Below are 18,968 nucleotides of genomic sequence, written 5' to 3' on the forward strand. Positions count from 1 at the left end.
GTCAACGGCTACTATCAACTGTCTGGTTACCAACATTCTTCCAAATATCTTATTTTGTGTTCAACTGAAGAAAGAAACTCATACAGGTTTGGAACAAACATAAGGGTGAGTGAGTGATGACAGAAGTTAATTTTTTTGGGTGAACTGTCCCTTTTAATAAAAAAGCAATGACATTACCCTAATGAGAAAGCCAGGACAACCTAATGATTGAGCTGCTAAATGTGTGATGTGTTTTTAGCTATTCCACATTGATGTTTTAATAGTAAACAACGGATTTGACATCCATAGGTGGCATTTTACTTGAAAGCAAGTACAGTATGTGGACACAAGCCACGTTTACACTTTATGTAGGTGACAGAATATTAAACCAATGGCATCTGCAGACAAATGATACACCGAGTCTTTCTTAGAACTAACTTCACTTTTATGAGCCATTTTTACAACAACTTTTAATCAACTGGTGTCATGGTAGTTTAGTAGTGGATGAAGTGAGTTCTCAAGTTCACACAGGTGTAAGCCTAGACGTAAATTCACCACATTAACATGATCCACTAATGTTTGACTACTACAAAGTTTACAGGTTTTAACCACTGTTCACATACTGTTTTTAAATATTACAGTATACAGTGGGTGCAGAATGCAGTTAGCAGTACCTTTCTGAATATTGATTTTGACAAGTAAAACATTCCTGGATCAACATATTTTGTTGATCCTGGAACAACAGTCCTGTGTGAAAATTCAGTCCAACCCCTAAACCATAACTCATCCTTAAAATCAGAGGGAAATAGGTGAATAAGAAGCACTAAACCCTGGTTGTAAGCTTGAACTTGACATTAACAGTAAACTTGTCCCTCAAATCTGATTGGTTGTTTGGAATGTTGATCCAGGAACATGTTGTACTTGGTGAAATCACGGTCACCTTCTGAACATAACCAGGGATTACCTTGAAATACTTGGTTTCACTTTCAAGTATTGTAGCTGGTAGCTCTCAAAACAACACCAAAAACATTACATCACCAAAGAATTCCTCACATTATTCATAATCACATTATACAAATAATTAATTTGATTTCTACAACAGGAAAAATTAAATTACTGTTTTTAAGATGAATGAATTATTATATTTTGAGAGAGGAATGTGGCCAAAGTGCAAGTTCATTCATGCTGTGGTAACAGTCTTTGATGAGTGTTTTTACAGGCTTGCCATATAACCATAAGTGGCCGAGACCACCATATGCAAGTTATAAATATCAACCGTGTAATCAAACGCCTTCCTGAGTTGCCTTCAGTTCATGCACAGAGCCCATAACAGGTGACACCAGGATCATCCCTGACCAGGAATACAAAATATGCAGAAACCATGTAAATAAAGACATAATACATGAAATTAAAATGCTGACCAAAGCCAAAGGGTCTTACAAGCAGCCTGGAGCATAATCTAAAAATACCACCACACACGTACACTGGAGAAAGCAGCAACCTTCCGTCCAGCTTGACCTAAGAAAGTTAAAGAAGTTTCACTGCGTCACAAGATCCGCCCCCTGACATCATTAGCATACCATAAATAAGAAGGAGCTGGTCCATGGCTCAGGACCACTTTCCTGGGACTCCGGCTTCTTGACTTCTGCCCCTCTGCTCCTGCACCACAAAACTACATCATGGTGTGTACTTGGATTACGCTTGCTATTTTATCCTACCTTTTTTCATGTTCGTCTGGCTCAAAAACGGTCAATAAGCCCACTGAAAGGAAGTAGGACACTTTTTTTCAATTTTCAAATTGACTTTGGTGGGGCAAGACCCCCAATCCCAATCTGTTTGTCACTGTTAGAGAAAATCATGCAACTAATGTATTCTCTTGATGGATATATATGCACTTTTGAAGCAGTTATTTTGCTGATGTCCAAAGAGAGCTTATGTTTCCAAATGTATTTTAAAATAACTAATTATTTAGACTAGACTGGTGTGTATTGTGAGACCCTGCCAACGGGACTGATGCATTGTTGTCTTTCTGGCAGGCTGGAGAATTCTCTGCTGACCAGATTGAGGGTGAGTCTTCACACATTAGAGTTTATTATGATGGGAAAATGGCTTTAAATGACCAACAAAGTACAACTATCTCTTCTCTTTGTTATAAATATAATGGGGATGTCAGAAATGTGTAATGTCATGAATTAAGGATGAAAGACAATTATTCCTCATTGAAGTAAATAATTACTTTGGGAAGCTCTAAAATATAGGCTATAAGGCACTTAATAACACTATACTAAAAAAATCGGTGGCACTTTACAATAAGGTTTAATTTGTTAACATTAGTTAACTACTTAAGTTAAGATGAATTAACAAAGAAAAATGTTAAAAACAATGTTAGAAAAATGTTAATGTTATTCTCAACATTTACTAATACATGATTTACATCAATTGTTGCATCTGGTAACATTAGATAATAAACCTGACTAACATGATCTAACAAAGAACTGTTGTATTTCTGGTCACACTTTAGATGAGGGTACAATTCTCACTATTAACTAACTATTAACTATGACTTTTGCCTCAAATTATGAATAGTTAGTATAAGGTAGTTGTTAAGTTTAGGTATTGGGTGGATTAGGGGATGTAGAACATGGTCATGCAGAATAAGACATCAATATGTGCTTTATAAGTACTAATAAACAGCCAATATCCTAGTAATATGAATTAAATAGTTGCTAGTTAGCAACTCACTAAGATAACAATTCTTCTAATTTATTAAAATACATTTTTATTGCATTTTGAAATGTAGCCTGTAGATAGCATCCCTTTACAGCATACCCCCCCCCCCCCCAGTGCTGAGTATTCAAGGTAAATGAATCGATTACTGTTAAATCAAAATATTGTATTGTAAAAAATATTGACTATAAAAAGTGGTAACCTGCTATTTATACCTTTAAGAGCCATTTTTACATGATTGAACTTATAAAATTAGTTTTGCTAGAAAAATATAATATGTTTAAGTTGATTCAGTGATGCTAATATGTCAGTGATGCCATCAAATCTGCTTAATTTAAGCAAAAAGCAGGATTTCTGATACATTGAGTAGTCAGAGAGTAGAATGGGAATTGTTTGCCATACCCTGTTCCAAAGTAGTCTGATCAAAAGCATACATTTACTTCTCTACTGAAAGAATTCATAGTAACCCATCCTCTCAGGCATGCAGTTCACAGCCTGGTGTTACTCATTTAGGTGCAGAAAGCATGCGGTTGGTTGTGGGTGTAGGTTACGTTGCTGTCAGCATTCTTGCTTTTGACTTGGGTCAGTCGAAGAGTGCCATATCCTTTTATGGCAAGGGCTACTTTCTCTGAGGGTATCGACTGTCACGTCACGCATTAAGTGCCACCTTCATCCAACAGCTGCTGGAGCACAGAAGTCGGATGCTATTTTTCTTTCAACTTAGTCTCCCTCACAGCCCATGGAAATTAAGGTGCTAAGCTCTTTTTAATTCGGCTTCCTTCCTCCTCTGCTTCATGTGCAGTTGGCAAAGGAGGAATGTGTAGGAGGCAATGTTAGGACACAAAGTTTCTTTGACCTTGCCTGTTTTGAAAGCAATAATGTCCCTAAATTGTTGTCAAAAATAAAATAGATAGATAGATAGATAGTCCTATTTTGTACATTAGTCCAAATTATGAGATTAAAATCCACCTTAAAAATGTCCACCTAATTCCAGATAACTGAAAAGGTCCCTTGTGTCCTTCTGTTACAGACTTCAAAGAGGCTTTTGGTCTCTTCGACAGAGTTGGTGACAGCAAGGTTTCCTACAACCAGGTTGCCGACATCATGCGCGCCCTGGGACAGAACCCCACCAACAAGGACGTGAAGAAAATCCTGGGTGACCCAACCCCTGACGGTAAGATTTTTACTTTATATAATGCTAGCTTAAAACGAATGGACACAATTTGAAATGCTTTACAAACCCTCACTGATTTGTAATGTGTGCGTGTGGAACTGTGCGCACACAGATTATGCCAACAAAAGACTTGACTTTGAAGCTTTCCTGCCAATGCTGCAGACTGTTGACGGCATCCTGAAGGGTACCGTTGATGACTACGTTGAGGGTCTGCGCGTCTTTGACAAGGAGGGCAATGGCACAGTGATGGGCGCTGAGCTGCGTATTGTGCTGTCAACACTCGGTGAGTAAAAATTAAATGATTGTGTCATTAACACCATGCATGTAAAAGAAAATCATGCATTACAAAAGAAAATCACCACAGGCAGCACAGTGATCAGAAAATATGTATTTTGACATATACACTACTTTTTAAAAGTTTGGAGTCAGTAAGACTTTTTATTCTTTTTAAAATAAGTCTCCTATGCTCACCAAGGCTGCATTTATTTGATAAAAAATACAGTAACAATTTTGAAATATTGTAATAATTCAAAATATTACTGTTATTAATATTATTTTAAAATGTAATTATATCCTGTGATCTGATGGCGAGGCTGTCTTTATTGTCACATGATCCTTCAGAATTAATTCTAATTTGCTAAATTGGGTCTCAAGAAACATTTCTTATTATTATCAATGTTGAAACCTTGCTGCGTAATGTTTATTTATTCTTGTGGATTATTTGATGATTTCCAAAAATAGCATGATACTACTGTATTCATTTGATTAAGAGTACTGAATCAGTACCATATTTATATACACTGTAAAAAATGCTGGGTTGTTTTAACCCATGTTTGGGTCAAATATGGACAAACTCAACCGTTGGGTTTAAAATTTTACCAACGGTTGGGCTTGTCCATATTCGACCCAAACATGGGTTGAAACAACCCAGCATTTTTTACAGTGTACCTTTGTAATCTAAGGTACTCTTGCGTTACCATGTCCAAAAACCATAATAATACCATGGATAGTTTTTAATATATGTTAAAGATTTGTCTTAACCAATACCTTTCATGACACCAACAGGTGAGAAGATGACCGAGGCCGAGATTGACTCTCTCATGCAGGGACAGGAGGATGAGAACGGCAGTATCCACTATGAGGGTATGTGTTTGGTAACATCCATGGAACTTCCATTACCCACAAAGTTCTTTATAGTGAAGAAAGGTTCTTTAGATTTTTAAAATGTTCTTCACACTAAGAAAAAAGCACAGTTCTTTTAAGAACAATTCAATGAAAGGTTCTTTGTGGAGCCAAAAATGGTTCTTCTATGGCATCACTGCGAAACCCTCTTTTTGGAACCTATATTTTTAAGAGTGTAACTTGTTTTAGGACTCGCTGCATAACAGTGTACCGGCAGTCTTTTCTGCACTGATTGGAATGATATAACAAGCTCACCTGTCACTGTATCATTACGACCATTATTTTTAGAAGCCACATCAGGCCTTGTATGGCGAGCCGGTCGGGATGATCTTTCCTTATGCGTGTCTGCTTCTCCTCTTACAGCTTTCGTCAAGCACATCTTGTCCGTGTAAGAGGCCGTCCGGTGAGGGAGTGGTGAAGAAGGCTGAAATATATCTGCAGACCCCATGGTGTCACGACATCCATTCTGTTACGAAGACCAATCAATAAAAAGGACTATGGGATGTCACTTCTAAACCATTCTGGTTTTTTCCCCCCTTTATTTGTTTCTCCCCTCTCGCCCACCTTTTTGGAAGTTACATCGTCATGCAGTTGACCCTCCTTGCCTTCTTGTTCCGCCTGGGGCGGCTGTCCACAGTGGGATGGAGACCGGGGAAGAAGGAAAAGGCCACTCATGAAGTGAGGGTTGGTTTTCTCTTTCTCCACCCATCCAGGGTTACAACAGCACCGCCAGCTGTGTGTTAAAGGCACATGCCATTGCTGTGGCCAGGCTGCCAATATTCCCCCATCCCAATTTTCACACAGTCATTTCACAATAAACCTTTTTCCAAAAGTACATAGAGTTCTTCATTTTTATGCAAACCGACTTGGTCACAATGTGAAGCACAAGTGTATGTTAAAATTCTAGATAAGAGATGCCTATACACGGGCGATGCAAATTTGAATTTGGCTTGCATCTTTTGCGGATCCCAAATCAGTGGCAAACATTCAAAAATAAACATAAAAATGCTGACGCATGTGCATCTTTAAAAAAAAATTAAGCTTAGTTTATGTTGAAAATCATCCAAGCTGGATTAAGTCTTTCTGAAAGTACAACAAAATATCTGAGTTACTTTTACAAATAAGTAGTAAGTTACTTTGTTTTCCCATTTCTTGACTGACAGCTCTCCTCATGCTGAGAGTAATCAGGAGTAAGTGTAGAGGCGTTGTGTGCGATGTGTGAACATGTTGCTTATTGTAGTTCTAGACTAAATGTGAGCATGTATTTCCTTATCTCACTTGCACAAAAACAGATTCAGTATTCATCAAAATAAATAAAAACAGAACTGCAAACTCAGAATATTAGGCAAACCTGCAGGGTTTGTTTGAGCTGTGCCCTCATTACAGATGTTAATTTGCATTTTCTTAATCCTGAGGCTTATTCATTCCACTTTTAGTGTGAAAGGGCCTTTTCATTTGCCCAAAATATAACTTTTTAAATTAAAACTCCAGCCAAGGAGAGAGAGAGAGAAAGTAACACAACACATTACTTTCCAGAATAAGTAACTGAGTAAATCAATTTGTTACTTTTTTTAAAAGGAAGTAACCCAATTTAGTAACCTGTTACTTTAAAAAGTAACTTTCCCCAACACTGTGCAAGGAAAAGTATAGCAACACATAGAGGAAATTAAGCTGGATATTAATATAGAGAATTCAAGTCTCAGTATTCATATGCAACAAGGTCCCATGCAAAAGCCAGAACATATGGTAATGATTTTGTTTTCATATGAAATATCAACATGGTTCTCAGAGAAAACTCAATATTTCAAGTGACTTTTATCAAACTGTATCTAAGAAAAATACTTTATTTAGACTTTACAATAATGTTCCATTTGTTAAGATATGAACTAACGATGAAAAATACTTCCAAAGCATGTATTAGGCCTAATCTTTGTTAATGTTAATTTCAGCATTTACTAATACATAATTAAAAACAAAAGCTGAACAGCAGTAGGCCTAACGTTAACAAAGATGAATAAATATTATAACAAATGTGTTAGTTGAAGGTAATGAAGCCTGTACTGTTACCAAAATGCTGATGATTTATACTCTGAATTTATTTAATTCTGTTCAAACAAGGAAAACACGTTTCATTGGAAACCAAGTAAAAAAACGTCATATGCATTAGCCTATTTTTCTGTTAGAAAACATTTAATAACGATATAAAAGGGCATACAAATTATCTAATAGAATATGGAAATATTTGATTGATGACACAGGAAAAATAAATAAATAAAACTTGACAACACCAATAAAGCAAAATGCTGAGCAAAAATATTTATATAAAAACCGTAGGCAGCCTATTTACAGTATATAGGCTTACATATTTTTTGTTTTAATGGTGTTTACTTGGCCATTTTTAAAAAAAAGCAGCAGTCAGAGTTAGTTCTCAGACCGATAGTTCCAAAGAGTCATTAAAAAAGTAGACAAAAGCAAGGTATTTTGGACATGATACCATCCATGGTAACACTAAAGTTTTCTATGAATTACCTTGAATATTATCTAAACACCATGGAATATGAATATGATAACATTTCTCACTTGGCACTGTGTGCTTCTGTCACTTCATTTACAGGATTTTATCATATACCACCAGATTATTAAACGGGGTCGTTGGCTCACTCTGTACGCTAGATGGCGATGTTTATCAATGGAAGAGCAGAACAAAGGAGGGTTTTTTTCTTTCTGGTTGCGACTGCAGAGGTATTTTGTCCTATCCGGGAGCCGTACATGCTCAAAGCAGCAGATTCATACGATGGCGAATGTGAAGTGCTGCAGCGAAGGCCCCTCTAAAGAAGGAGGTGAAACTGTCAAAACTGTTTTAATTGTGCAATTAATTAACTCTTAAAAGTCTTCGAGGATATTTGTAGTACTTGTATTTTTGAATGTAGTTAAAAAATAAAGTTATAGCCATAGATTTGACTTTTTTGTTAACTAAATTTAGCAAGCTAGCTAAGTTAGCTGGTAACGAGCTGTTTTCTGTTCCATCTTGTGGTTTCAGATGCGTAATATTTAACACTATCATTTAATATACCTTAACAACACCAAATGCATTAGAATGTTGCATATTGTGCTGCTGCATTTTGATCGGTGGATATTTGATCCATTTACAAACAAGCTAAAAGAAGTACCATGAGTTTTTGGATTTGTACCATAGTAGTATCATAATCCATTCGTGGAAGTACTTTTGAGTACAGTGGTACGTGAATTTGAGTATCTACTTACCGTCTTATACTATCATTGAGGTATTCTTAGAAATGCCTTTATGCATGGTAATTATATGGCGTAGTGATTCTATCATAGATTACCATGTAAATACCATAGGTGGTATGGTAATAATCTCTATGGTAAATATCAAAGTACTATGGTATTACTGCATGATGATAAATAGTAAATAGTATGGTTGAAGTGTTAAAATGTGCTATTGTCTACAGTTACAAAGATTACTATGGCAGAACCAATATGGTAGCCTATCATCAGACAGTAATACCATACTTTGATATTTACCACAGGAATGTTTACCATATCTGTACCATGGTTCTGCAATATTGTAATGTTTGTAACTAGACAATAGCACATTTTAACACTTCAAATTCCAGTGTTTTGCTGAAAGCAGCCAGTCCCATTTTATTTTGTATTAGTTCTAATCAAATGAATCAAGCTAATCAATTAGATTTTAGGCTCAACAGCTTCTCTCTGAGCAGGTCCTCCTGGCGTCCCTCATCTTTCAGGTAACTGTAGCTCACCTTTGGTCTCCAAGGCAACAGTCGCTCACCTTGGTAAGTTGTTTCGCCTCCAGCAGGACCAGAAGAGAAGGGAAGCAGTGTGAAAACTAAGACTGTCTCTTCCAGCACGGCATCAGGGGACAGTCTGCGAAAGCGGCCTGCTGAGATCGATGAGATCGATTCAGAAGATGAGGCCAAAAGCAAGCCAGCCCCCACTAAAATGTTTAAATCGGGGTTTAGCATGACTGCGAAGAAGCCTACATCCATCTCTATCAAGCTTGGAGCAAGTGTATGTCTATGTTGTTCTGCATACATACTTCTATATAGATTTTTTTTTTTACGAAATAATGCTTGCTTGAGTTTTTTAATTTGAACATTTAAAAATGTTTTGTTCCTCCCTATTTTAGAAACCTAAAGAACCCACACCTGCCTTACCTGCCAAGAAAGCTGGACTTGCATCTGTTTTTAACGAGGATGATGATGTATGTGTCATTCATTAATATAGTAATTTTATAATAATGCTGTATGTGTGAAGTCATGTAATAATTGATTATGTGCTGTGCTCTGTAAATTTGTTTCTTACATATTTACCGTATTGACAAAGTACTAATGTTTAATTTAATATACAGTGCGTGCATAATTATTAAGCTAGATATTTTGATCTTTTTTTTTTATTATTTCTTTTTTTTTTCCTGTACCGTTGCATCCGTTTCATAGGCATTTAATTATTTTTGACTTTTCACTGAGTTAAATCTCTTTTTTTGGCCCTTTTTACCTGTAAAAGAAAACCTGTTTATTAATTAAGCACATCGGAATATAAGGTGTTTTTCACTTCCATCCCTCGTTAACAATTATATATCACTTGTAAATTATTATATATGATGATCTATATTAGAAGTTAAGATTGATGTGGTTTGGAATTGGTCAAATGTAAAAAAAAAAAAATATGATCAGAATATCAACTCGCCTAATAATTTAGCATGCACTGTATTTTTAAATGCCAGTTTCGTAACCTTTTTTATTTTATGTTTCAGAGCGAGCCAGAAGAAATGCCACCTGAAGCAAAGATGAGGATGAAGAATATTGGCAGGTTGGATTTAATTTTAATTCAATTAAACTTGGTTTTAATTGTAAGGTATAGTACTGTATAATACAGTACTGTTGACAACCTTTTGATTTTCAGAGAAACGCCCACATCAGCTGGACCCAATTCCTTCAACAAAGGAAAGCAGGGATTCTCAGACCATCAGAAACTTTGGGAGAGGAAGCTTAAATCCCACTCAGACAAGTAGTGTCTGGCTTCTTTCAATAGCTTGCTTTGTGGCACGGAGATATTTGTCCTATCTGTCATTGTTTGACAAACATTGTACAAATGTATATATGTATTGAATGTTTATGCTATCAAGCATCTTTTTATTATACTATTTAGTTGTATTATTTAACCACGCTGTGGTTAAAAATGCCTTCCTGTGTAAGGTGCGAATCATAACGGAGAAAATGAGCATAATCTTTATTGCTGTACAATGGTATGTGCCACACCGATCCCTGTTAACATTTTCCTATAGTTAAGTTGTTCTCCAGAGAAGGAATGTAGTGGTCCAGTCATTTAGGTTTAAGTTTCATTCATAGTAATGAAAGAAGACTCTGTAGTTTATAAAGTGATTAATAAAGGAGAGATGTAGCGTGACTTTTTCTGTTTCTGAACTTTTTTTCTGTTTTGTAATCAGCTAATCCAGTTTTGAGAGCAGAATTAACCGTGGTTAATTAAATGAAACTTCTGTCATACTCGCGTTTATTTGAACACATATACCGTATGCTATCTGTGGAACACAAAAAAAGATTTTGATGCAAATGTAGGGGTCCAAACTAATCATTTTTGATTTGCGTCCATTTCAAACTGGACAACAATCTAAAACAAAATGTTATTGACATTAAATGACAGACATAAATGCATAGCATTTTGTCAGTGACTCAAAACTCTTAACGGTCTTCAATGAGCCCAAGAGGCAGACTGATGAAGAGCTGAAAGCAGGAGACAAAGTGATGGTAAAATGATCCAAGTTTATTTCATAATCTTAATTGCGCCTGTTTCAATGATCAGTAAAACTTCGTCTGACCAGCACAAATTCAATAAGTGTTATTAGACATGCAGTAGCAATGGAAAATCTGCTTCACAACATTGATGTTAAAAACTGTGAAATAGAGACATTCTCTTATCTCTAACTCACAAAGACAACACAGCAACATAAGACTAAACAGTAATGGAAAAATAGTATAAAATAACTGATCAGTGTGTATATAAATGCTTTAAATGATTAATCTAAATTATTACATGATTAAATAGAATAATAAAATGATTAATAAAATCATTATCATCAAAACTGTTGGAACCAGCTATATGGAGTGAATTCTAATAGGTAGCCAAGAGGCTGCGTGCTTTCATCAGGCGTTCCTGGTGACTCAGTAAGCTCTCCCGCTTTTGGCCGATGTCAAAGTCTTCTTTAAGCAGGTTGTCCACACCATCCCTATCATGCAGCAACTGCAACATGTTCCTCTGCAGCTCCAAAGCTGCTTCCTGGAGCAGCAGATAGCGGATCACCATTGGGATCTGGTCGGCTAGACGCTTGCTTGCAATCTAAGATAGATTAGAGCATCATATATACATTGCAAATTGAGCTACCTCTGACAGCACAGAAAGCTTTAGTTAGCACAATTACCGTATAGTAGGACTCAAGGTGCAACTTCATCGCATGTAATGTGGCATGATTGTCTGTGCTAAAGCCTTCACTGCTGCAATTAACCATTTCTTTAGTTTCTTCATCCTCTTCCAGCTTATCCTTCGCATCTCTCCGGCTCTGGTTGTATGTGCCATCTTGACTGTAAACAACGAGCTCCATCTTGAATTGGGTCCTCAGCATGGATTCTGCTAGGGATTCTTTATCCTGTTTGATGGCTTCGATCTTAGTCTTAGAAAGTATTAAAAAATAAATGATAAAACAACGACAACAAATCTGATGATTTAAAGGCATATAGTAATGTGATTTGTATGAAATTTAATAGTATTATCTACTATAATAAATTTGTAAAACTCTGAACTTGAAAGTTCGAGGAAGCCAAGTGAAAGTAGTTTGATATGAACATTTTGAATTTGTGTATTGCCAGAATCATTGGCCAAAAATCCCTACCTTTGCTACTTTCAGAAGATTAGGGAATCCACTGAAGCTGTACTGGGCCAGTTTGATAAACTTCTTTGAAACCACATCTATGTTAACACAAACACAGCGTTGATACTTCTTTAGCAAAAGTTAATCTTGCTAGCTCAATTATCCAGTGAACAGTGTTGGTATGTTATTCAAAAAAGGAATTAATTACTAGCTAATTACATTTGCAACCGTGTAAATAACTGTACTAATTACTCTCTCTCTAATAAGTTTCATTATTACTAATCATTTTCTAAATTCATTGACCAGACATGAAACTGCTCTTTTAATTATTTGATAAAAGATGATATAAAATTGCATAAATTGTTCTTAAACTGACCAAAGAATTTAAAGGGAGAAGGTTACATAAAACAACATGTATTTTAACAAGACTTTACATGTTGATGTTAAATCCACTGTTGATTTTAGAATTGTTCTATAGTCTATACAGTATGCAATTGCAGATTTTTTTTAGGAATCTCTTACTTTTTGAAGTGAAGAGTAAATAAATTACAGTAGTTCATTACTTAGTAATTAGTTACACCAAACACTGCCAGTGTATCCAGGTGTCATATGAATCTGTACTGTGCTAAGCTTTATCCAAAGGGAGATAAAAATCTATCCTCAGCAATTTAAGGTTACATGCCTTATTCAGGACCAAATGAGTTGTCTTTCTTTGATATTTATCCACTAGGCAGCAAAAGTCTGTACCTAAATGCACTACATAACCTGAAGGTTCAGTGTGGCTAAAATGGCTTTAGATTTCCTGGTTCTTGGTATTCTTGACAATTTCACCCTTATTCAAAGATTCCACCTTTAAAACAGTCCTAGAGAATGGCCTTATCTAGCTTTAGAATAGCAAAGGGTCTGTGCACAAAGTGAATTCCATATGAAAAAAATATATATATTTAAAATATAAAAATATAAAAAAACACAAACCGGAGATGGTCTTCAGCATCATTAAGGTAGGTTTTTCCAACAGCTTGATCTGTTCACCAACAATATTTTCAAAGGTCTTGTAATTGATGAATCCTGGAAGCTCTCTTCCCCGAAACTTGGCTTCATATGTATAAACCTCGTCCTTAATCTCATTTATGACTGCAAAGGATTTATGAATGATGTCAGAAGATACTCTCATGTTTACATTTACAGAATATTTCAAAGATCTGTCAAGGGTGAAACTCAAACAGCTTTTCATACATGAAAGAAAATGAAAGGTCCTGTTTACACCTGTTATATGTTTTGGTCAATCGGATCACAAGTGGACACTACTGAATAAATGGTGGCTAAAACATTTTGAGCTGTCCACTTTCTACCAGTGGTCTTAGGTGGCCGTCCAGCCCAGGGGATCTGATGAGGTTATCATTTCGATTGGCACATCAGTTGCCCCAAATTGATGGCTGTATTTTTTCGCCACCACTGCCAAGCAAACAATGTCACACTGAGTGAGGGATGCCATTGCTCTAGCCTATGAGACGTGTGGACAAGCTTCACCCCTAGGAGATAGGGCTCATTCTACCAAGGGGTTCACTTCCTCCAAAGCTTTGGCAAGGGGCGCCCCCTTGCAACAAGTATGTGATGCTGCAGACTGGTCCTCTCTGCATACATTCATCCGATTTTATAGTTTGAATGTTCATGTGACAACGGGCTCACATGCCCTTGAATCAACATCCCAAGCTCATACCAAACCCTGTTCCCTGAAAAAGCGGGAACGAGATGCTGCGCTTCATTACCGCGCTGAGGATGTGTCTAGACAAAGTCATACCTGAAAGACGTACCTGTTGCACATCTATTTGTAGCCTCTGAAGAGCACACATTCCAATGATGTCACCATCTGAGGTTCAAGTTCAAGGCTAATTTCATTTGCGTGTTTGCACTCATGCTTTACAGCCAGTCGTACACAAAGGTGTTACCTAGAATTAGCACAGCATCTCGTTCCCGCTTTTTCAGGGAACAGGATTACAGTCAAGTAACCCGCGACATTTCAATTAAAGCACCAGAAAGTGCTCATTAGTAAAAAAAAAAAAAAATTATACTTAGATTAAGTTAGAAATTTAGGTTGGTAATTAACTGATTGAAACTGTGATAAAGGGGGGTACAGGATAAAGTTTAAGCAAAAAAAAAAAAAAGGAGGTGCCACATATATGCTGCACTTACATGATTTTCCAGAGTCAACCAAGATGCCATTCCAATTTGCAAATTCTTCACGAAGTTCTGGAAAAATCTGTAGATCTGCTGCACATTTAACCGCTTCTCCATTGGTCAGGTTAAAGGTATCACGTGTGAAATCTGTAAGTTTCTAAATTCAGAGATGAAATGTAAAAGATGTCAGTAACTCACTGATATCAATATGACTAAATATTCATACTTTGATACTGTGTAGATTTTAATGCTGAACTCACATCACTAAGAAACTTCAGTCTTTCTGCAGGGTCTGATGGGGGTCCGTTGCAATATTTCTTCAGCTCCTTTTGTATTTCAGTGAGCTTCTCATTGATTTGTTTTTCTAAATTAGGCAATGATTTCTATATAGCAGATCAGTCATATGAAAATAAGATACAGTATGTTTATCATTAGTCTAAAAATTCTGTAGGTCTCTTTTGTTAAAAACAAAACAAAAAAATATTTCACCTGAATGTGATGAACCAACTCAATTGTTAGTTTCTCAGCCAATTTAGGAATAGTTGCAAAACCTTCTTCATAGAGTTTGCTGGGAGAAGCAAAACAAAAAAACAATGTATTACAATGAGCTGTAACTGAACAAAACACCTCTAATTTTCTAAAATCCCAAATAATGGGTACTAATTTACATGTGCTCTTCGTAGGCAAACTTCAGGGGATTAAGAAATGCTATGCAAATAACCACAAAAGCAAATAACACCCTCCAAGAGGAGGAAAAATATTTAGCCATACCGCTTACAGAAAAGTTCTCTACCGTTTTTTTCCTGGAAAATAAGTCCCTGTCTTTTATCATCTGAAACGTCCTGCGACTTATAGGCCAATTCCAAAGTTATTTATACAACGCTATTATTGTCAGGCATGCAAAACATAGCTAGTAGTTCAAGTTCTGCTTTAAATAAATTTGTTTAGGCTTGCCATTTATAATGTTGTTTATAATAAATGCCACTGTAATTTATGTTTGTTTTATACCTAATTTTCATTTCTATTCTGTTCTGAATAACGGTAAATTTAAAGGTTTTATTATGGAGTGACGGGAACTCAAATACATATTTATAGTGTTTCGGTCATTTCAGCTTGATAAATAACTACATTTAACCATATATTTACCTGAAATGAGGATGGTCTTTGAAGAAGGCATTCTCTTTTTCCATGCCCTCATTAAGAGTGACCTGATCGAGAATATCCCATTTTCCCCTGCACTTTACAATCATGTAGCCTTTAGTAAGGGGAAAGGACTCATTGTGCACAATGCCTACCACTGTCCCTTCAGTGCCCTTATCCACCAGATCCGGTTTTGTTAAGATGCCTGTATGAAACAAACAGTAGTAATACAGAGTCTGATTCAGTCCTATTTGTAGCAGGGTATTGCAATAAGTAATGCACACCTAAAGTCCTTTCGCCCTCAGGGTCCTCCTCCTGAGCCATCTGCAATGCCTCTGTGGTCGCGATGTCAACATTGCATGGCACCACAACCAGGTTGATTGTTTCTTGCTTTGTAATAAACTTCCTGATCAGTCTCTTAATCTAGAAGAAATGCATTTGATTAAGGTTTCTATGCCTTTAAACAGACCATGACATCACAATGGTCTTTGCAACAAAATATCATATGAAAAATATGATAAATGTATTTTTGGCAGAAAAAAAAGATCTTTATTGCAACCATCATGAGAAAGTTAAATTTACCGTTTCTCCAATATCCTGAGGTTGACCTTTGACCTCGACTCGTGCAATCCCAGGGAGGTCAATGAGCGTGAGGTCAGGAACATTGGGAGAATGGATCTGCAGACTGATGAGTTCTTCACTAATGCCATCACCTTCTCCGGCCATCTCATTCTGGGCTACAAATATAATTAGAGCGTTTGGATGCAATCAAGATGCTCAGTTTTGTTTTAGGCATCATAAACCTTCTCCCTTTTCAACCTTAAATCGCAGACCTGGTGCCTAACAGGCCTCGACTCTCTCATCGAGTTTCAAAGGCATTCCAGGGAGATAAATGACTCCCTATCACTAGGTGCCACAATACCAATATCTTCAAGTTACTTTTTTTTTTATTCCCCTGCGGACCATGTGTTCTCCTGAAGAACTCCTCAAAATCTTCAAGCTCACTCCTAACGAGCTCATCAAGAATATTATAAAAAAAAGAAAATACAAAGCTTTCTGGATGTATATGAAGTACGAGGGAAAGTTACAAAGTGAGAGGAAAGGATGAGTCTTAAGATGCATCTTTAAGTTTTGACCCCTTGGTGATTTTGATTCTCTGATGGTTCTTGGTTGACCGAATGTAAACCTTTCCATTCTTTGTTCTATCTCTTTTTTCTTTACTTTTCTCCATTCTGTATATGTGTTTTGCTTAGTGTAGTTATTTTCCCCATAGTTCCATTTGTTAAACCCTTTATAATTGATTATTGGTTTCCGGCTCACAAATTTAAGTCACTTTACAGTAGCGTATGATGTTTACATGCATTTTGTACTGTTAGTAAAGTTTGAAAGTTATCCTTCTTGGCCATAATAATTTGTCTTAGAATTTATATGATTGTGCTGTCTTTTCGGTGGACAAACAGATCAATCGATTGTAATGTCAATTCAGCTAGAAAGCTGATTTAAATATTCATAATTAATTATAATCCATTATAATTTATTAAACATATTTTCCTTTTGACCTAATTTGCTATATTAGATATAAGACATTAAGAAATGCTGACTTATAGAGACCTCAGGATACATTGTATGCGTTTTCTACCTTCGCGAATCTTTTTCTCCACTTCTGCTGGGTCATCAATGTCTTCCTCGTGGTTCGGGTAACTGATTCTCCCATGCCATTTGTCCTCGCCTTTAGTTCTTATCATCTTGAGCTCAAGAGGGCACCGTGTAACAATTCCTGTACAAAATTAGAAAGAGTGAATGCCAGACAAATGCTGAATTCAGAACTGCATAGGGTACTACATTCTATTTTTATCATATCTCTATATGGCAGGAATAGTGCTAGTATGCAAATCCGAATTCAGTAATAATTTTTACCATGCATGTACCATGCAAATTCCATATGATAATCATTAAATATCATAGCAAAGATACCATCACTGTGCCATAGCATTTGTTGGTAACGCTGTAGTCATTCAATCAAATTTATATTTTACGTATGTATCTATGTTTTAGTGTCATATTTCATATTTGTTATGTGTTCTCCTTACCACTACCCCTGGGTAACGCTACTCCTGACAGCGCCTCTAGAATAGAACTCTTTCCTGAGCTTTGGTCTCCAATGACGACGATGGCAGGCAACGCCAGGTCCTTCTCGACTCCCAAAGACCGTAAATTGTCGATAGTGTCGATGAAAGGACGGACCTTTTCCTCATATTGCTGGCTAAAGGTATGGCTCATTTTCTCTATCTTTAACAATGTTGAAATGTCAAAATAATAAAGAAAATACTTCACGTCGATTTAACAGCTGCTGTCGGTTTGTGCACTCTTCGATGGGATGTCTCAAAGTGATGCTGTTTCAAAGTGAATCCCATAGCGGTTTTATACTTTAGTAAGAGGAACTCACCATGTGAGCGGAACAAACAAAATACTAAGTAAGTCGGCATACCAGCAGATCCTGTTTTTAGTAGATAGATCTTGTCTTATTCTTGCTAACACTTAACAATACAGGTGCACTATATGCATCACTGCAAAAAAGAAAGAAAAACAAATCTGTTAAATAAAGGTAAAATACTGGCAGCAGAGGACCCAGCAATCTACTCTTATTCTACAGTATGAATGCTTTGAAATTGTTATAAGGTCATTTATCACACTCAGAAGAAATAGTGCAAAAGCTGTTGGGACAGTACCCTAATATGTACAATTTAGGTACTAATATGAATTTTATGCATTTTATGAAATTAGGTCATATTTTTCAAAATCTTTTTGAAAGGATGCCATCCCAGTGACAGTTTGTCTACTACTTTTCTGAGAGTGCTGTGATTCTGTGCCTTTTGTGACCCCAGGAAAGTTCATGAACTTACTGCCTTAAAATGGTGAACAAAATCCATTTTAAAGCTGTCGTAGTCATAAATAAACTCTAAGCATATTGAAGTTGATTAAAAAAAGAATCAGTTCAGACATTTTACAACATTTTGAACCTCCATGTCTCCAGGCATTTGCTACCCATATTTAACCCGGCAAGTTATGTTGTTCTGGAAGAAAAAGGAGGCTCCTGTCAAGTTATGGCTTGAAGAGATGTCTTCTACTTTACATTTGGAACAAATTAAATACTGTTTAAAGGGAACATTTGAGCATTTTGACTAAATATGGCACCCTTTTAGCTGTTATCTTGAAAGAAACCATGTGGATTAATGCATAATTTTGTTAATGTAACGTTTTAACATTCCTTCATCATACATTTTCAAGCCAATGTAAACAGGTCGGGTATGGGGTGGTTTGTTTTGTATATTTTTATTTTCTATTAAAATATATTTAAGAGACACCTGTAAGATTGTAAATGTATCTTCTTTAAAAAAAATTGTCTTCCAATAAAACTTACTTGACACAAAAGAAAGGGTTAGGACATTTACATTTTGGGAGTTATTTTCGGTTCACCGTTAACATGGGCAGACCATATAAGGAAAATAGAAGAAAAATGTAAAAAAGTTATTACTGTGATTAGATGTTTGACAGGTCGAGAATTAAGAAGGATGCAGCTGATGCCAACCAATGGGCTAATTTGCAGGGACATAATGATTTCCACCCCACAAAAGTAGTGTTGCAGGAGACCTGGGAGAA

At 36.3% G+C, this 18,968-nt stretch overlaps 3 protein-coding genes across 7 annotated transcripts; 2 read left to right on the forward strand and 1 right to left on the reverse strand.

Annotated features, from left to right (window-relative positions):
* Positions 1-1,305: 1,305 nt before the first annotated feature.
* Positions 1,306-5,897, forward strand: mylz3 (myosin, light polypeptide 3, skeletal muscle). Its single transcript, XM_079615138.1, has 6 exons — positions 1,306-1,661; positions 2,016-2,046; positions 3,737-3,880; positions 3,993-4,163; positions 4,946-5,023; positions 5,426-5,897. Exons 1-6 carry the CDS (start codon positions 1,659-1,661, stop codon positions 5,452-5,454), a joined length of 456 nt encoding a protein of 151 aa, XP_079471264.1. The 5' UTR covers positions 1,306-1,658; the 3' UTR covers positions 5,455-5,897.
* A 1,831-nt stretch (positions 5,898-7,728) lies between these two features.
* pcnp (PEST proteolytic signal containing nuclear protein) lies at positions 7,729-10,609 on the forward strand. 5 transcript variants are annotated; one of them, XM_079617048.1, is made up of 6 exons: positions 7,729-7,902; positions 8,806-8,880; positions 8,953-9,115; positions 9,234-9,308; positions 9,861-9,916; positions 10,010-10,609. In XM_079617048.1, exons 3-6 carry the CDS (start codon positions 9,047-9,049, stop codon positions 10,116-10,118), a joined length of 309 nt encoding a protein of 102 aa, XP_079473174.1. In that variant the 5' UTR covers positions 7,729-7,902; positions 8,806-8,880; positions 8,953-9,046; the 3' UTR covers positions 10,119-10,609. The 5 variants fall into 5 exon arrangements, with proteins under 5 accessions (XP_079473174.1, XP_079473175.1, XP_079473173.1 ...); XM_079617049.1 differs by having other exon boundaries at positions 7,795-7,902; positions 8,782-8,880; XM_079617045.1 differs by having other exon boundaries at positions 7,799-7,902; positions 8,806-8,832; positions 8,901-9,115.
* A 259-nt stretch (positions 10,610-10,868) lies between these two features.
* LOC307000988 (interferon-induced GTP-binding protein MxB-like) lies at positions 10,869-17,710 on the reverse strand. The gene is made up of 12 exons (XM_079617050.1): positions 17,399-17,710; positions 16,948-17,085; positions 15,891-16,045; positions 15,593-15,731; positions 15,315-15,513; positions 14,658-14,736; positions 14,429-14,551; positions 14,184-14,325; positions 12,966-13,124; positions 12,012-12,088; positions 11,544-11,792; positions 10,869-11,461 (listed from the first exon to the last, which is right to left on the reverse strand). The coding sequence occupies exons 1-12, from the start codon at positions 17,586-17,588 to the stop codon at positions 11,237-11,239; spliced, it is 1,875 nt and encodes a 624-aa protein (XP_079473176.1). The 5' UTR covers positions 17,589-17,710; the 3' UTR covers positions 10,869-11,236.
* Positions 17,711-18,968: the final 1,258 nt, after the last annotated feature.

This window comes from Phoxinus phoxinus, assembly GCF_949152265.1.
Source record: "Phoxinus phoxinus genome assembly, chromosome: 6".
Lineage (NCBI taxonomy): Eukaryota > Metazoa > Chordata > Actinopteri > Cypriniformes > Leuciscidae > Phoxinus > Phoxinus phoxinus.

Bases quoted from the DNA above. Each gene is read 5' to 3' on its own strand.
- mylz3 (XM_079615138.1), top strand. The intron at 2,047-3,736 runs GTGAGTCTTCAC...CTTCTGTTACAG, and splicing joins CTCTGCTGACCAGATTGAGG to ACTTCAAAGAGGCTTTTGGT. The intron at 3,881-3,992 runs GTAAGATTTTTA...GTGCGCACACAG, and splicing joins GGGTGACCCAACCCCTGACG to ATTATGCCAACAAAAGACTT.
- pcnp (XM_079617045.1), top strand. From the start codon at position 7,857: ATGGCGAATGTGAAGTGCTGCAGCGAAGGCCCCTCTAAAGAAGGAG. The intron at 7,903-8,805 runs GTGAAACTGTCA...CTCTCTGAGCAG, and splicing joins AGGCCCCTCTAAAGAAGGAG to GTCCTCCTGGCGTCCCTCAT. The intron at 9,116-9,233 runs GTATGTCTATGT...TCCCTATTTTAG, and splicing joins CTATCAAGCTTGGAGCAAGT to AAACCTAAAGAACCCACACC.
- LOC307000988 (XM_079617050.1), bottom strand. From the start codon at position 17,588: ATGAGCCATACCTTTAGCCAGCAATATGAGGAAAAGGTCCGTCCTTTC. The intron at 16,046-16,947 runs GTAGAAAACGCA...TTATATTTGTAG, and splicing joins GGAGAAAAAGATTCGCGAAG to CCCAGAATGAGATGGCCGGA. The intron at 13,125-14,183 runs GTAAGTGCAGCA...AATCCTTTGCAG, and splicing joins GGTTGACTCTGGAAAATCAT to TCATAAATGAGATTAAGGAC.